This window comes from Marmota marmota, unplaced genomic scaffold, assembly GCF_001458135.2.
Source record: "Marmota marmota marmota unplaced genomic scaffold, marMar, whole genome shotgun sequence".
NCBI classification, from domain to species: domain Eukaryota; kingdom Metazoa; phylum Chordata; class Mammalia; order Rodentia; family Sciuridae; genus Marmota; species Marmota marmota.
This window is the reverse complement of record NW_026000093.1, coordinates 37,281,877-37,297,701: the sequence shown is the minus strand read 5'-3', so window position 1 is coordinate 37,297,701 and position 15,825 is coordinate 37,281,877. Positions and strand designations below refer to the sequence as shown.

At 33.8% G+C, this 15,825-nt stretch overlaps 1 protein-coding gene across 1 annotated transcript in view; it reads right to left on the bottom strand.

The window, feature by feature from the left end:
* Nucleotides 1–299: 299 nt before the first annotated feature.
* The window catches only part of Ripk2 (receptor interacting serine/threonine kinase 2), a 38,969-nt gene continuing 23,443 nt past the window's right edge, over nt 300–15,825 (bottom strand). The window contains exons 3-10 of the mRNA XM_015485729.2: nt 14,602–14,759; nt 12,821–12,870; nt 11,812–11,973; nt 8,963–9,048; nt 4,543–4,629; nt 3,367–3,460; nt 1,379–1,537; nt 300–838 (exon numbers count right to left, since the gene is read on the bottom strand). Of these exons, the coding sequence (XP_015341215.2) occupies nt 501–838; nt 1,379–1,537; nt 3,367–3,460; nt 4,543–4,629; nt 8,963–9,048; nt 11,812–11,973; nt 12,821–12,870; nt 14,602–14,759 (1,134 nt within the window). The 3' untranslated portion in view covers nt 300–500. The remainder of the gene's footprint in view (nt 839–1,378; nt 1,538–3,366; nt 3,461–4,542; nt 4,630–8,962; nt 9,049–11,811; nt 11,974–12,820; nt 12,871–14,601; nt 14,760–15,825) is intronic.

The window sequence follows — 15,825 nt, the reverse complement described above, 5'->3', positions numbered from 1 at the left end:
GTTTTATAGGAAAAATGTAACCTGGAACATGGAGTTTAGAATGAATGATTTTTTAGAGAGAATTTGAATCTGGGAAGACAGAGTAGGAATGCTTTGCTATTTCTGGTTTGTCTATAGAGGGTCTACACTTCATAAAGATCAAATCTTAGATGAGTAATAAATAATCCACAGAGAAAATGAGTGTGCAAATGGCTTCTATCAGAAACACACAATACTTTAAGACAACTTTTAAGTACAAGAACATTATTACACTAAACATAGTTCTAATTAATGAAAGAGACATGTAAAATTGAAACATGTAGCAAAAATGCAGACTTTTTACTTATGATAACTTAAAAAAATACTGCAATATCATGGAAGGAGATAACATTTGCCCTCCAAAAAAAAAAATCTTCAGTAAAGCTTGTAATACTCATATGGATTTTGTAAAAACAATGTCAATGTAACAGAGATATAAATAATCTTCTATAAACTGACTTTTCTTCTTGAAAAAGACTTACTTATAAACTTTTATTTTGAGGGAAATTTGAAGATGGTAGTCTGGAAACCACTAGTATTTCTGGGTAGGGTTGAAGACCCATTTGTTTGTTATCTTTCAACTTTTGTACTATAACTTTAGCAAATTCTTCTCCTTGGATGTCACTGGTGTCCAATAATTGTCTAACTTTTGAAGTCCTTGTAGGTTTGGTACTAATAAGTTCATAGTCCTCCTTCATGATCAAGTCCCTGGACAGGAGGGCATCTAGTGATTGGTTAAGGCAGGCTTCAGTCATTTGGTTCACAATGTCTTCCCTTTTGCTCTGGATCCACTGTTGGGCTATACCAGGTTGTAGACGCTCTGTAAAGGTAAGGGATGAACAATTAAAAAGGTGAGGATGGATATTTAGCAATGACTAAAATTACTAAAAAAAAAAAAGTAGGCATAAAACCTAATTTTTGTATGATTGTGCTAATGTGGGACACCGTATATTTTTTCAGGAAACATGGAGATCTGGATTATCTTTCCTTCACCTTTCAGAAAAAGCACTACCCTTTTATATGCCATAAATCATGGGGAAAATATTCCTTTATTCTTCGGGTTTTGTTTTTTGATTTCTTTCAAATATACAGGATATATGAATATTTGTTAAATTAAAAAATAGCTTTACCTTTAGTGACATAGTAAGTAATACTTCCTGTTAGCACTTCCTTCTTAATTAGATGTTCATGGGATACTATGTCAGCACAGTTTGAAAGTGTTTTCCTACTTAAGAGGGTATGTATTTATTTATCTTACTGAGGAAACACAACAAACATATCTTGTCCAGTGCATCTGCTGGATATATACTTATGAGGTAAGATGGCATCATTTACAATATGTCTCATGGTAAACATTTACCTGAATACCTCTCAGTTAAGAATGAATTTATTATTGTTGAAGAGCAAGGGGTGGTCTTGTGATCACAGAATACAGCCCTCTGAGATGCAGCAACAGTACTATCCCAACTGTGATTTACTGACTGATGTAGATTCATAGAAGAGTAGTCTGGAGTTTTTCCTATAAAACACAAGATCTTCATTAGGGCTGAAATATTCCTTAGATATTCCTATTAGCTAAAATATCAACATTCTGGTTGCATAGAAGGTAGGCCCCAATCTCTTAGGTTTTCACTGCTATTAAAGTTGCCTCAGGGGCTGGGGTTGTGGCTCTTGCCTCACTGGGTTCGATTCTCAGCACCACACAAAAATAAACAAACAAAATGAAGATGTTATGTTCATCATCTATAACTAACTAAATAAATAAAGTTGCCTCAGAAAACTAATTCTGCAAATAAACAGGTTTTAGATCAAATAAGGGTATATACCATATGTTCTTACTATACTTCTGTCTGTGCTTGTCTATTCTATATTTATTATGAGCTGTGGAATTTCATTTCTTCTCATAGTCCCATATTTATTCTCTATCTTCTTTTCCTTCCACTTCACTTTAAACATGAGCTCTATATGTGTGTCAATATGTAGTTAATATTATACATTTTTAAATGTATCAATCTATATATGACATTTATCTTCCACCCTTTCCCAATTCTATCTAGCCTCACTCAGTCTCAATTGTCCATCTGTGTTCTCAGATCTGTGTAATTAAATTTTCTGTCATTGTTGAATATGGTTTTACATTTTCAACAGCCCACTGGACATCACCTCCATATGTAATGCTAGAACCTCAAATTAAAAAAAAAAAAAAGTTAAAAATTTCCATCATCATTCACTAAGACCTGCTTCAACTCTTATTTTTGTGAGTAGCATTAATATTCACCCAGGGACCAGGTTTAACAACTTGTTTATCTTTATCTTTTTTTTTCCTTTCTTAACTTCTTCAAGTGAAAAGTTACAACTCCTGTCAGTGAGGCCTCCATAATAATTCTCACACCATCTCTGCTTGTTTTCACTCTGGATCAGTTTTCATAATCACTTACCAGTACTTTGGTAAAAGTCTCCTACATTGAAGAATTTTATCATAACACATTCCTGCTCAAAAATTTTCCAACATTACTCCCTCCTCAATTCAACATACCAAGGAGCTAAGTTGAGTGTCAGAATTCTGGACGATATAACTCCCCTGCCTACTTATCTATCTTCTTTCGTTCACCCTCTTCATCAACCAAACCAAAGTACTCACTGTTGTCTGTCTTCTTGGTCTTGGGCCTCTGTGTTGTTCTTTTTGTCTGGAATGCTTCTGCTTTATAACTAGATGTCCAGGCCAGAAACGGTGTCATCATAACAATTTGGTGTATCGGAGTGACATAAAAGTCCTCCTTAAAGGACCTGACTTCAGTCCAGTCTTGGGTTTGCCTGCTACTAGCTCTGTGATCCAGAGGGTTCTTAATCTATAAAATGAAGACTACCTCCCTTTCAAAGCTGCTGTTGAAGTACTCTGTAAAGAGTGGTACTCTGTAAAGAGTGTTACTCTTGATGTTAGGTGCAATGATGCACGTCTATAATATCAGTGATTTGGGAGGCTTAGGTAGAAGGATTGCAAGTTTCAGGGCTTGAGATGTGGCTCAATGGTAAGGTGCTCAGTGTTCAATCCCTAGTTACCAACCCCACATCTGTTTCTATTTCATACTGCGGTAACTTACAAACATTTCTCCTCTCTTGTTAAGAACTTTTTTTTTTCAAGTATCTAACACAACACCTTTAATACTTAAATGTGTGTATTGAACATGCCACTGCTATCTTCACATCTTTAGACCTTGTCATTTAAGAAAATGAGTTATGAATACATATGAAAGTATATTCAATACAAACCATAACTGCCTGCCAAGAATATGACCTTGAAAGAAAATGGAAAACTTGAAATCAATTCTGATTGAAAAATTAATGTACCAGATAAAAAGTCGTTTTCTTGGGGAGTTGACAGGGACCTAGAGGTTCCAGGAGAACTACTGCTTTTATGAAGCTGAGAGGATCCACATGATTCCTAAAGTAAACAAATTATAAATAGGTTTAGGGAGACTACTCCTAATGGGTAATAAAAATTTTTTTTTTTTAAGTTATACAGCTTGAGTTTCTAACAGTTCTTGCTTTTGGTTTACAAAGATTCAGAACTATTAACAGATTGTAACTTAGAGAATTAAAGGAACATATATAAAATACTCAACAAATACAAACTTAATTTTCTTATCAAATGGAGGAGATGGGCAACAATTACTAGAAATATTTTTTTTCAGTATAATCTATATGATCTCAGAGGCTTTGCCCAGTGGCTTGAATAGTGGATAAGAAATTTGGAATCTGGGTTATCTACTGACTTACCCCAATGGCTTATTATTAGGTTCCTTCAATCAGAAGAAGTGGAAACCCTTGAAAAAGTAATGGAGAAATTGACTCTACTCCTAGCTCTGTCATGGAATTACTGACTAATCTTTGACAAGGCATTTAACTCTCTGGCTCTCTGATTCTTTGTACTGTCTATCTCAAATATGCATGCATAGGCTCAAGGATCAAATGAGATGGTTTATATAAAGTGACTTAAAAAACCACATATTCTGCTTTAGGTTTTTTTGAAGGCATTATTACTTTCCTGAATCTGTGAAGTGAATATATATATTTTTGAAAAAACAACTCATGAAATAAATCTGGAAGAGTGCTCCAAAAGAAATCTTTCTTCTTGGTGAGGAAAAAAAAAAAAAGACTTTCTCTCTTATTAATTACTATAAAAGGCAAGGACTAGGCGGCATAAATAATGTAGTAGAGTTACAATCAATGAGTTGCCCATATAACACACCCTAGATCATTATTAACTGTACAAAATGATAGGGACAGAAGTCAATGCCAAAGAAAAAAAATTTTATGATCTGATGGGATCAGTGATGAAAGAGAATCAGAGAAGCTGATTTCAAGTTTGCCCTGGGCTGCCAAATTCCAAAAGCTTCCAGAGCTTTAGTTCCCTATTGTTAAAAGAAGGGGTTAGACTTAGTGATTTTTCACTTTTGTGTGTGTGTGTGTGTGTGTGTATAAAATGTACATTTGCATGTGTGTGTGTGCATTTTTTTTTTTTACCTCCTGGGGACCATGATTTACAGGTATGTTCAGAGACACCTCCTTCCTCTTGTCACATGAGTGAACAGTACTCGAGGCACTCTGTAACTGGAATGAACACATACACGCACTTTAATTGGAAGCAATTAGGAAATTAGAAGTAAAATACAACCTACTTAACACATTTTTAAAAAATATTTATTTTTTAGTTTTTTTTTAGGTGGACACAATATCTTTATTTTATTTTTATGTGGTGCTGAGAATCGAACCCAGTGCCTCACACATGCTAAGCGAGCCTGCTACCACTTGCGCCACATCCCCAGCCCATACTTAACACATTTTATATATGTATACAAAATCAATGGAAACAAACTCTAAATTGGTTGAGAACACAGTATATAACTTATAGGCAGAGGTAGTATAAAAAAATGGAAATATCCTTAGATAGAGAAACCTTGAATTATGTCTCATATTAATTGGTTGCCTTGAGCAGATTATTGATCGATCAGAGTCTCAGGGCTTCATTTTTAAAATAATACCTGCATGCAGGATTGTCCCTAAAAATTGAGATAATAAATATAAAGTGCCTGGTAAGAATTAGGTACTTGGGCTGGGATTGTAGCTCAGTGGTACAGCATTTGCCTTGCATGCGTGAGGCCCTGGGTTCGATCCTCAGCACCACATAAAAAAATAAATAAATAAAAATAGCATGCCCATCTACAACTAAAAAAAAAATTATTACTTATTAAATTTTGGTGTGTGTGTGTGTGTAGCACACACATACACACATTTTCTATCAATGATTATTTAGCATTAACTGTTTCATGCACTGGGTTTGTACTATTATTTTTGTTTTATTGATAAGAAACTAAGGCTTGGACTGAGTAAAGGAACTAATATGTTATAATGGAATGGTGGAGGCCAAGTAGCCAATCAGATGTGGTTCAGAATCCAAGAATGCCTAACTATTTGACCTGGAGCATGAGAATGTATCTCAATTTATCATATCTATAAATTATAGATAATAATATCTGTTTTATACAATTACTATAAGGAGAATTAAGTGTAATATATGCAAACAGGACCTATGATTACTTGTAAAAAACAAAAAAGGCTCGGATGTAGCTCAGTGGTAAAGTACCCCTGTGTTCAATACTTAGTACTGCAAAAAACCAGTCAAACAACAGAAAAACAACCTATATGTCTGTTTTCTTCCTCAGACAAACATAATGCCAACTGCTTTTCAGAACTTTAAAAACTGCTGAGTTTTGCACCCAGCTCTCCATTATTCAGTTATGACTACCTGTTCTATTAGAAGTAAAAAATTCCTATTCAACTGTGTATACAACATATTAACTATAATATTTGGTACACAGAAGTTCAATAAACATCCATAAACTTGTTTTTTAAAAAATATTTCTTTTAGTTGTCGATGGACATTTGTTTATTTATTTATTTATTTTATGAGGTGCTGAGGATTGAACTCAGTGCCTCACACTTGCCAGGCAAGTACTCTACACTGAGCCACAACCTTATCCCCGTAAATTCGTTTTTATATGAAACTTTAAAATTAGTTTTATTCTATGTGTCCATTGTGTAAGGTTTTCTGTAACTTGAACAAAACATTTCTTATAAATGTAACCAAATATGCATTAGTAACTGACCAGGTGATAATTCAAATTGCCTATCAAGCAGTAAAATCAGTCCCTAAGAAATGAAATAATTTTTTTTATTCAAGTTTTACTATTCAAGATGTAGGAAGCATTTATCTGTGAAAACATGAATTACAAGAGCTGGTTCAAAAAATTGGAAAAAAAAATGTAGGAAATGCAAACAAAATAAGTCACTCTCGATAGTGATCTTCATTTTCAGAAATTTCTTTATGAAAAATCTTATTATATTTGTATTCTGTGGTTGGCCCTGCTATTAACTAGCTATGTGAGGTGTTATTTAAGTGACAACTTCTCTATACCTTAGATATCTAATCTGTCAAAATCAGATGATATTTTCGCTTTAGCAGCTTCACAGAATGATACAAGGGTTTAAAGAGAAAACCAAACCAAACCAAAACACCCCAAACTATAACAACTCTAAGTGAAAGCAATACTGCAACTTAAAAACACTGAAGAAAGCAATGCTATTACTAAATGGTATTAATGTACCTGAAAATATATACTTTACTTTAAAGGCCAAAATTTCTTTAAAACTTAATGTTATATATAGAATCCTAGTGCTAGAAACAAAAATGATCTGGAATGGTTCTCGTAACTGTCACGAGCCGTCCAACGGCTGTGTGTGGACTCTTGTGCGTAGTAGCCTAATGAGGGGACAGGTCTGGCATTGCTAACTCCCTGTAGCACCCCTCAGGGACTGATCGACTGATGCAGGTGAACCTCCCCCTCAAGCTCTGCCCAAAATCCCACAGGGCACCTGAGATGGGTGTGACCTGCCAAGATGTCAATAAATCTGCTGACCACAAGACATCAGGAAAGTAAGACTTCACCCTTGAAACTACCCCTGCCTTTGACGTACTCCCTTAAATAAAATACTGGAGCCATTTTGTCTTTGTCTAGTTCAAGAACCCATGTGGACTAGATTTATTAAGGGCTTCACTTTTGTAAATATATATTCTGAGTGTTTGTGTTTTATTATTTGTTAATTATTTGAGATAATAAGATTTAGGTGGCCATTTATGGTGGCTTGGATTCCTCTGGACAGAAGAATCCCCCAGTGAGACACTGGCCATCATCCTCTTGAAACTTCCCCTTCATAACTAAGACAATAGGCCCTTCCATCCAGCTTTGTTTGGAAGGACAAGAAAAAATTTTAAGGAGAAAAAAAGGAACTGAAATAATTAGGCAGAAAGAGATATTTTCTGAGGTTTGTATCTGTCAAGTGGAGAAACTGGTACGCTCTGGAAAGGATTTCTCAGAAGTGAGGGAGTCAAGCCCTGCGCACGCCTGTAATCTCAGTGGCTCAGGAGGCTGAAGCAGAAGGATCCTGAGTTCAAAGCCAGCCTCAGCAAAAGCAAGATGCTAAGAAACTCAGTGAGACCCTGTTTCTAAATAAAAAAAAATTGGACTGGGGATGTGGCTCAGGGGTGGAGTGCCCCTGAGTTCAATCCCTGGTACCCACCCCCAATCCCTGCATAAAAAAGAAGTGAGAGAGTTAGTGAAAAGTTTATCAAAAGATCTCAAAAACAGTAGTTCCTTTTTAAGTTCCTGCCAAAACTCAGGCATGAATATTGCTACCACAAATTTTCAGTTGGATTAGTTGTTTCCTTTGTATTTCCTTTTAAACTAAACTAAAGGTTATGTTAAAAGATGTAGTGAATCACAAGGAGAAAGCAGTCTCATTTAGTAATAAAGTTAACTGCAGACTGTGCTTGTTCCATAACCTAAGAGTTTGGCTAACTGATGTCTTTTTTTTTTTAGACAGAGAGAGAGAGAGAGAGAGAGAGAGAGAGAGAATTTTANAGAGAGAGAGAGAGAGAGAGAGAGAGAGAGAGAGAGAGAGAGAGAGAGAGAGAGATTGATTTCGGTGGACACAACATCTTTATTTTATTTTTATGTGGTGTTGAGGATCGAACCCAGCGCCCCGCGCATGCCAGGCGAGCGCGTTACCGCTTGAGCCACATCCCCGGCCCCAAACTGGTGGTTTTTATTATCAAATATTAAGTGCAATTTAATGAGACCTAGCAAATGCTAATCCATCCTTACTCAGCCCTAAAGGACTACAGCAGCTTTTTAAACAATTTTAAATAATCAGAAAACCCTAGAGTAACAGTCCTTTATGTTCTTCTGATCCACAGGAGCCAGAGTGATCAAACAACTGTCCTAGGTAATTCACATTAACTTCTAGTGCTACTTTTGTCCAAGCAACAAGGACTATTTGAGTGAGAAAATAAAAACAAAACAAAACAAACAAGCAAACAAAACATGTTTAACCCCAAGCAATTAAAGATATATTTTGGGGCTTCAATTATAATAAAATTCTGTAACTTATCTTGACAATAAATCTCAAAAAAACCCAATTATAATGAATAAAATGATAAATCCAAGAACCCAGGTATCTACTACTTTGTAGATATTAAAACTTAAGGAAGGTAAATGTAAATTAAAACACACATACACAACCACCCCTGTGTGATATTCACACTCATTACATATATAGATGGCCTTTCATTACACATTTTAAATTTACAGCTGATATATGAAGATTCTGGACATGTTAAATCTGAAGTTGGTCATTTCTGAAAAAGACAGAAAAACCCTGTGGTGACAGGGAAAGGTAGTATTCAAAGTCTCTGATAAATTCTCCTGTCTTAAAACTATAACCCATATCTGTGTAAAGTATATAGATAAAAACTAATCTAAAAACTTCATAAGTCACAGAGAGTTGTTTAAAGTTCCAATTTCTAGCATTTCATAGGGCAATTTACCTTTGTTTTCTTTAGCTGAATAACAGCTTCAAGAAAAGTTATCTCTTCATATGTTCTCAGAACTGGCTCAAGCTCTATTAAACACTCTAGATAAGAAAAAACAAATCATAATTTGAGTTCAGATTGATTGTAATCATTAAGTTAAAATGTGAACATTTAAGTCATAAAGCCCTAAGTTAAACTAATGACAGCCAGCTTTTTTTAAAGAATTTTTATTACTGGCATAAAGTTAGACATTCTTGACAGATTAAACATGGCTGACTGGTATTTCCTCCCCGAAACTTTTCTTCTTGTGGCTTCTGAGATACAAGAGACTACACTTTCTATTTCTTCTAATTTTTAATTTCTTTTCTTCTTCTTCTACTCATGTTTCTAAGTGCTTGAATGGCTCAGAGGTCTAATATGGGTACTTGACTCTTTATTGTCAATAATCTCTACTCAGTCCAGACTGTCTGTGAATGAAGTTCAATTTTATACAAGGAGCCCTAGTTTCTCCCTTGAGCAACAAATTTGCATATTATTATAGTAGTATCAGTAATTATGATGCTTTCCACTTGTTGGCAATCTGAATAATGCTACAATGATTATTCATATAAAAGTCTTTGTATGAACATGTTTTTATTTCTCTTAGGTAACTACCTGTGAGTGGAATTACAGGGTTGCACAGTAAACTTATTTTTCATTGTTAATAAACTTCCAAACCATTTTCCCCATGGCTGGTTTGGATGTGAGTGTCCCCCAGAAGCTCATGGGTGAGACAATGCGAGAGGTTCAGAGGAGAAATAATTGGATTTTAAGAATCTTAACCCAATTAGTGAATTAATCCCCTGATAGGCATTAACTGAGTGGTAACTGAAGTGGTAGGGTGTGGCTGGAGGAGGTGGGAACTGGGGGAGTGCATTTGGGGTATATATTTGTCTGGCAAGTGGAAACCTCTCTCGCTGCTTCATGATCATTATGTGAGCTGCTTCCCTGTGCCACATGATGTCCTGCCTCACCTTGAGCCCTGAGGAATGGAACCGGCTTTCTATGAACTAAAACCTCTGAAACTGTGAGCCCTTAAATAAACTTTTCCTCCCCTAAAATTGTTCTGGTTGGATCCTTTTAGTCACAGCAGTGCAAAAGCTGACTAAAACAACCACATTACATTCCTATCCACTATCTATGAGTGTTTTGCTTCTTCATGTCACTGTCAACACTTATTATGTATCTTTTTAGTTACAGTTATTTAAGTAGATATGTAATGGTATTTTTATGTAGTTTTTTTTTAAAAAAATTTTTAGATGTTGATGGACCTTTATTTCATTCATTTATTTATTTATATGCAGTGCTGAAAATCGAACCCAGTGCCTCACATATGCTAGGCAAGTGCTCTACCTCTGAGCCACAATCCCAGCCCTTGTAGTTTTAATCTGTATTTTCTAATAATGTTAATCACCTTTTCATTTTTTTAATCATTTGTATAATTCCTTTGGTGAAATTCAAATCTTCTATTCATTTTTAAAATTGTGTTATTTGACCAATTATTGAATTGTCAGAGTTCTTTATATTTCTAGATACAAATCCTTTTATCAGATACATGATATACAATATGTTTTCCCTGTCTGTAGCTTGTCTTTTCCTGATTCAGTGTGCATTCTGAAGCGTAAAAGTTTCCAATTTTTTAAAGTCCCATTACTAATTGTTTTTATAAATTCTGTTTTTGATGTCAAACTTCTGAACTCTGCTTAAACCAAGGCCATGAAGATTTTCTCCTACATTCACATTTAGATGTCTTTCATCAGAATTTTGTCACTGTACCTCTGAAATACATCTTAAATCTGTATAATTTTTCTATCTCCAGAATCATCACCTTATTAGACAATTAATGAAAGACTTCCTAGCTGGTCTCTTTGCTTCTACTCTTGCCTTTCTCCAGTTTCCACACAGCAGCAAGAGTAATTTCACCTAGTCTTAAATCAGAACATACTTCCCTGCAAAACACACTATGATGGCTTTCCATCACACTTGAAAAAAAATTTAACCTTCTATGATGGCTAACATCTTTATCACCTCTCTATTCTCACCTCCTTTACTTCATTCCTTGCTCACTAAATTCCAGCTAAATAGACTTTCTTTTTGTTGCCTACAAATAGAAACATTTTCTTCTTTTAGGCTCAGAATCTTGCTGTTTTCTCAGACTAAAACACTCTTCCTTCAGCTTTTGAATAACTAGCATTTTTTAAGCTTCAAATCTCAATTCAAATTATCAGCTCCTTATAAAGCCCTTTCCTTAACTAGTCTACTATCATGCTTATTGTCTCATAAGAATTTACAATCTGTACCTGGTTTGTTTTCTGCCTTTTTGACTAAATGTGAGCTCTCGGGAAGTTAGTAATATTTTATATTATAAAATATTATTATATATTATATATATTTATTTATTATTATATATATATATTATATATATATTTATTATTATATATATATATATATTTATAATATATATATATTATATATTATATATATATATTATATATATTTATAATATATTATAAAAGTTATATTTTGTTTATTTGTTTTTGTTGCTTATTCCAGTGAGTAGGTGTCAGATGCTAAGTGTTCAACAAATACTTGCTGAGTACATGAATGGAACTGTTACTCCTGCCAGAAATTTCTCTTTTCTGTTATAAATTCTCTATTCTTCTCTAGAAACAGTCCCTATATATAAGTGCTAGGAGTAATAAAGGTGAAAAGAATTCAGACAACTTTGAGCTACTCAGGTAATTTGCATAATTTCCAATATTTTATTCACACTCTTTAGGTTATTTCTGTAATTCAAAGGGTCCAGATTAAAACTGTATACTCACTTAAGAAAGAAGGTCTTTCATCTGGATTTTGTGCCCATCCACTTTCTATTAGAGAGGTCATGACTGCTCGATGAGGTATATCAAATGGCAAACTTTCTTCAGTAGTGTCAGGTCGATGTCCCTGAGACACACTGTACATAATCTGCAAAGGATTGGTGACTTCTGTCAAAACAAATATGTCATTAAGTAGAAAGATATTATGCTCCAGTATATTAGACACCCAATCTAGCCAAATGAAAATGAGGGAATCTTAAAATTCTAGGAATGATTCATCCTACCCCTTTCTGTAAAAGGAATATGTGCAATTCCCGGGCAGTGTCAGACCTGTCCACCTCCTGTGGGAGGAATTTACTTCCTCATTACATTAATTCTGGGCTTGGCCCTGTTTTGCGATTTTGTCAAGGGGACATGAGTAGAGCAGAGCTGGGCAGAGCTCAGTAGGGCTGAGTGAAACCTAGCAGGGCAAGAGGAGTTACAGTGACTAATATCTAATGTGCATAAGAAATAAATGTTTACTTTGTAAGCCAATGAGATTTCGAAATTGTTACACAGCAAGCTGACCTATATAAACCTCCAAATAAAAACAATATTATCAGAGAATGAAAAAGACATTATTTTTCAAAGTTTAGCAGTCTTTCCAAAAGGAATATTAATTAAATTTTTATAGAATGGATCTTGGAAATAGTTATTCATAACTCTTATAGAAGACAAAAAATGAGAAGTCAAGAAGCTTGATCATGAGCTAATTACTGTCAGATCAAGAATTAGAATCTAGATATTTCTGATCTTTAATCCAGTACACTCTCCAGTATATGGTGAAATCAGAACAGATCTTTAATCCAGTATACTTTGGAGTACACAGATATGCATAATTAATAAACTGCTATATTTTTATAGTGCTTTTTGTATGAAATAAGTTATAGATTTAAAATAAGATAAGCTTTAGATAGTTCTGAGTGTGGCCTAACAACCTGATGCTACCAAGAATAAGGAAGTCAGAGTAAGTTACCTTCAAAAGGCTGTTTTCTGGATAACACTTCCCACATGATAACTGCATAGCTGTTTAAAATAAAAACATTTATTTTAAATTAAATGTGATTTACATATTATATGTTATATGTGAGCTTTGCATAATAAATTAAAACAGCACTAATTTAAAAGCAGACTGTGCAGATAACATTTCTTAAAGTGAAGGTGGTTGAAATGCTGCTTAAAGAATCACCACATGCAACTAAGAGGATGAATGCTCATACAAAGCATTTTATTTTGAATGGGAATTAATCTTAACTTGAAAACATCCAGGAATTTACTGTAATAAAAGTTTAAAGTTACCTTTTTAGAGGACAATTAATTGTCATTCCTGAATACTCAGGTAAGCCATGCTCTCTAATTACATGATTCTACTTTTTACACAAAATAAAGAACATAAAAATGTCTGTCTTATGTAGCCCTACTCTGTTGACCTTTTATTCTGAAAATATTCTGCTTACAATTAAACTTTGATTGTAAATCACTTAGGGTTCACTAAGCTTATATTTGGGATCAATGATTAAGTAGGATATAGAAATTTTACTGCACTACCAAATTAACTGTGCATCCAAAATGGACACATTGAATCAATTAGGTACTGACACACAGTCTTAGAGGGAGAGTGAAGATTACAGAGGAAATGCACACTCAAATCAAGAAATAATATTTCCTCATTTTCCCTGACAGGGAATACCAAAATTGAACATAATGGCATAATTCACAAAATGAATAAGTAGATTTAAGTTGGTCTTTTTTTTACAAAATCAAATCAGCTTTCAAGAATTGTTGGCTAGAATATGTAAATATTTTTGTTCCCTTTCCTCAGAATAATATATAAAATCAGCTAAAAATATCAGGGAACAGAATATAAAAAGAATATTTATTCATACAATAGTGTGAATGTACAAGATTTATACCTGGTGTTTTAATGCAGTCACTAATATGGATTGGTTGGCATTGGATTTAATTAGAAGTAACAAAAATTAAAATCTTTTTGGAAAAGATTAATTAACTCTACAGTTTTTTTTTGTAGAGCTATAGCATTAATTGCTAAAAAGCATCTTTGTATTTATCAGATAGATTATTTTTTAAAGATAGAAAAAAGTTCTTTTAAAGGGACATAAAATGTGTTCATGGTAAATGTCTGATTTTGCATAAATTATCATGTGAAAAGACACTAGTTTAACTTATACATGAAGTGAATGCACCCACCCCTAATTCTATGCATTAAAAATTATCACTTTCCTTTTCTCCTGTCAAACAACCACTACCAAGAACAATGTATTATACTTATTACTGTATTATGAGATTATAAGTAATTTGCATTGAAACACAAAAACACGATTTTATCAAACAATGATTCCTTTGGCACACATTTACAAACATCAGGGATTCTTAAAATAGAAAAATCCCCAGTACATTTATAAGCTCATTCATTTTTCTGAAAATATGAACAGATAACAGAGATTAAAAGGTTGAAAAATTTAAAGCTAAGCTATGAGGAATCAGTTTCTCTATGCCTCCCCAGGGCATATGATAAGAACATTTGAGTACATATTACAAATTAATAGAAGAACTTTTAACATTTTTTTAAAGAATATAAAAGTTTCTTAAAGGACAGCACCTTTAATTTGAAAAATATTAATTACTGTGGTTTCTAATTTATGTTCACCACAATTACGGAAGAAGAATGAAAAAATCATACTTTAACGTTTCAAAATTCTGGTTGATTAATCTTATGTTTTAGACAAGATGCAGTACCTATATATATCATGTTTGACACTGGCCCTTGATTTCTGTCCAGGTTCATAGTTTTCAGGTGGCATATAGATAATTGTCCCTCCTTCTGGAGCAGATTTGTTACTTCGTGATTGTGAGAGAGACATCATGCGCCATTTTGATAAACCAAAATCTGCAATCTGCAAAAGAAAAGAGTACATAGCTGAATTTAAGTATTTGCTCTTTAAAAAGCCCAAGAATTGACTCTCTTTGTGTTTAGTCACTGTAGTTAGTTATCACAGGTGTCATATATGTTAATATTTTATTTCTATTTAATCTGCCAGTTTCATACTGAATTATATTCCATAGTGCTATGCCCCCAAATTCTTGAAATAATAAATACTGATTGAAGTTTAGCACACTATTACAAAATTTACAAGGCAATCTAATGGTTTTTGCCTTATATTCTGAATGAATATATACTCAACAGTAATTTTTTATTTTATTTTTTGAACCAGGGATTGAACTCACCCACACACCCAGCCCTATTTTGTATTTTATTTAGAAACAGGGTCTCACTGAGATGCTTAGTGCCTCCCCTTTGCTGAGGCTGGCTTTGAACTCATGATCCTCCTGTCTCAGCCTCCCAGGCACTGGGATTACAGACATTGTTACCGTGCCTGGCTTAACAGTAATTTTTAAGTCAAGTAATTTCATAGCATGTGCTTTCCAAATTCATATATATCTCAGAATTGCTAAGTACATTTCATACAACTGTTACTAGGCATTTTTCACAACTTCGGTTTATATGTTCTCATTCATAATGTCCTAGAAGTCCCTAAATTTTGGAAAAAGTAAAATCTCAATAGTAAAGATTATCATTATATGTCTAATGCTCACTACTAAAAGTGTCATATTTGGTAAAAAATAATATAGCTACCATATAGGCGTATTTAAGACCACAACAATGGGTATTTAGAGAATTATCAATGAATAACATTCTACACATTTTATTTTTTTTAATTTTTTTTATTTTAATTTTTATTTTTTTTTATTGTTGGTTGTTCAAAACATTACATGTTTCTTGATATATCATATTTCACACTTTGATTCAAGTGGGTTATGAACTCCCATTTTTACCCCATATACAGATTGCAGAATCACATCAGTTACACATCCATTGATTTACATATTGCCATACTAGTGTCTGTTGTGTTCTGCTGCCTCTCCTATCCTCTACTATCTCCCCTCCCCTCCCCTCCCCTC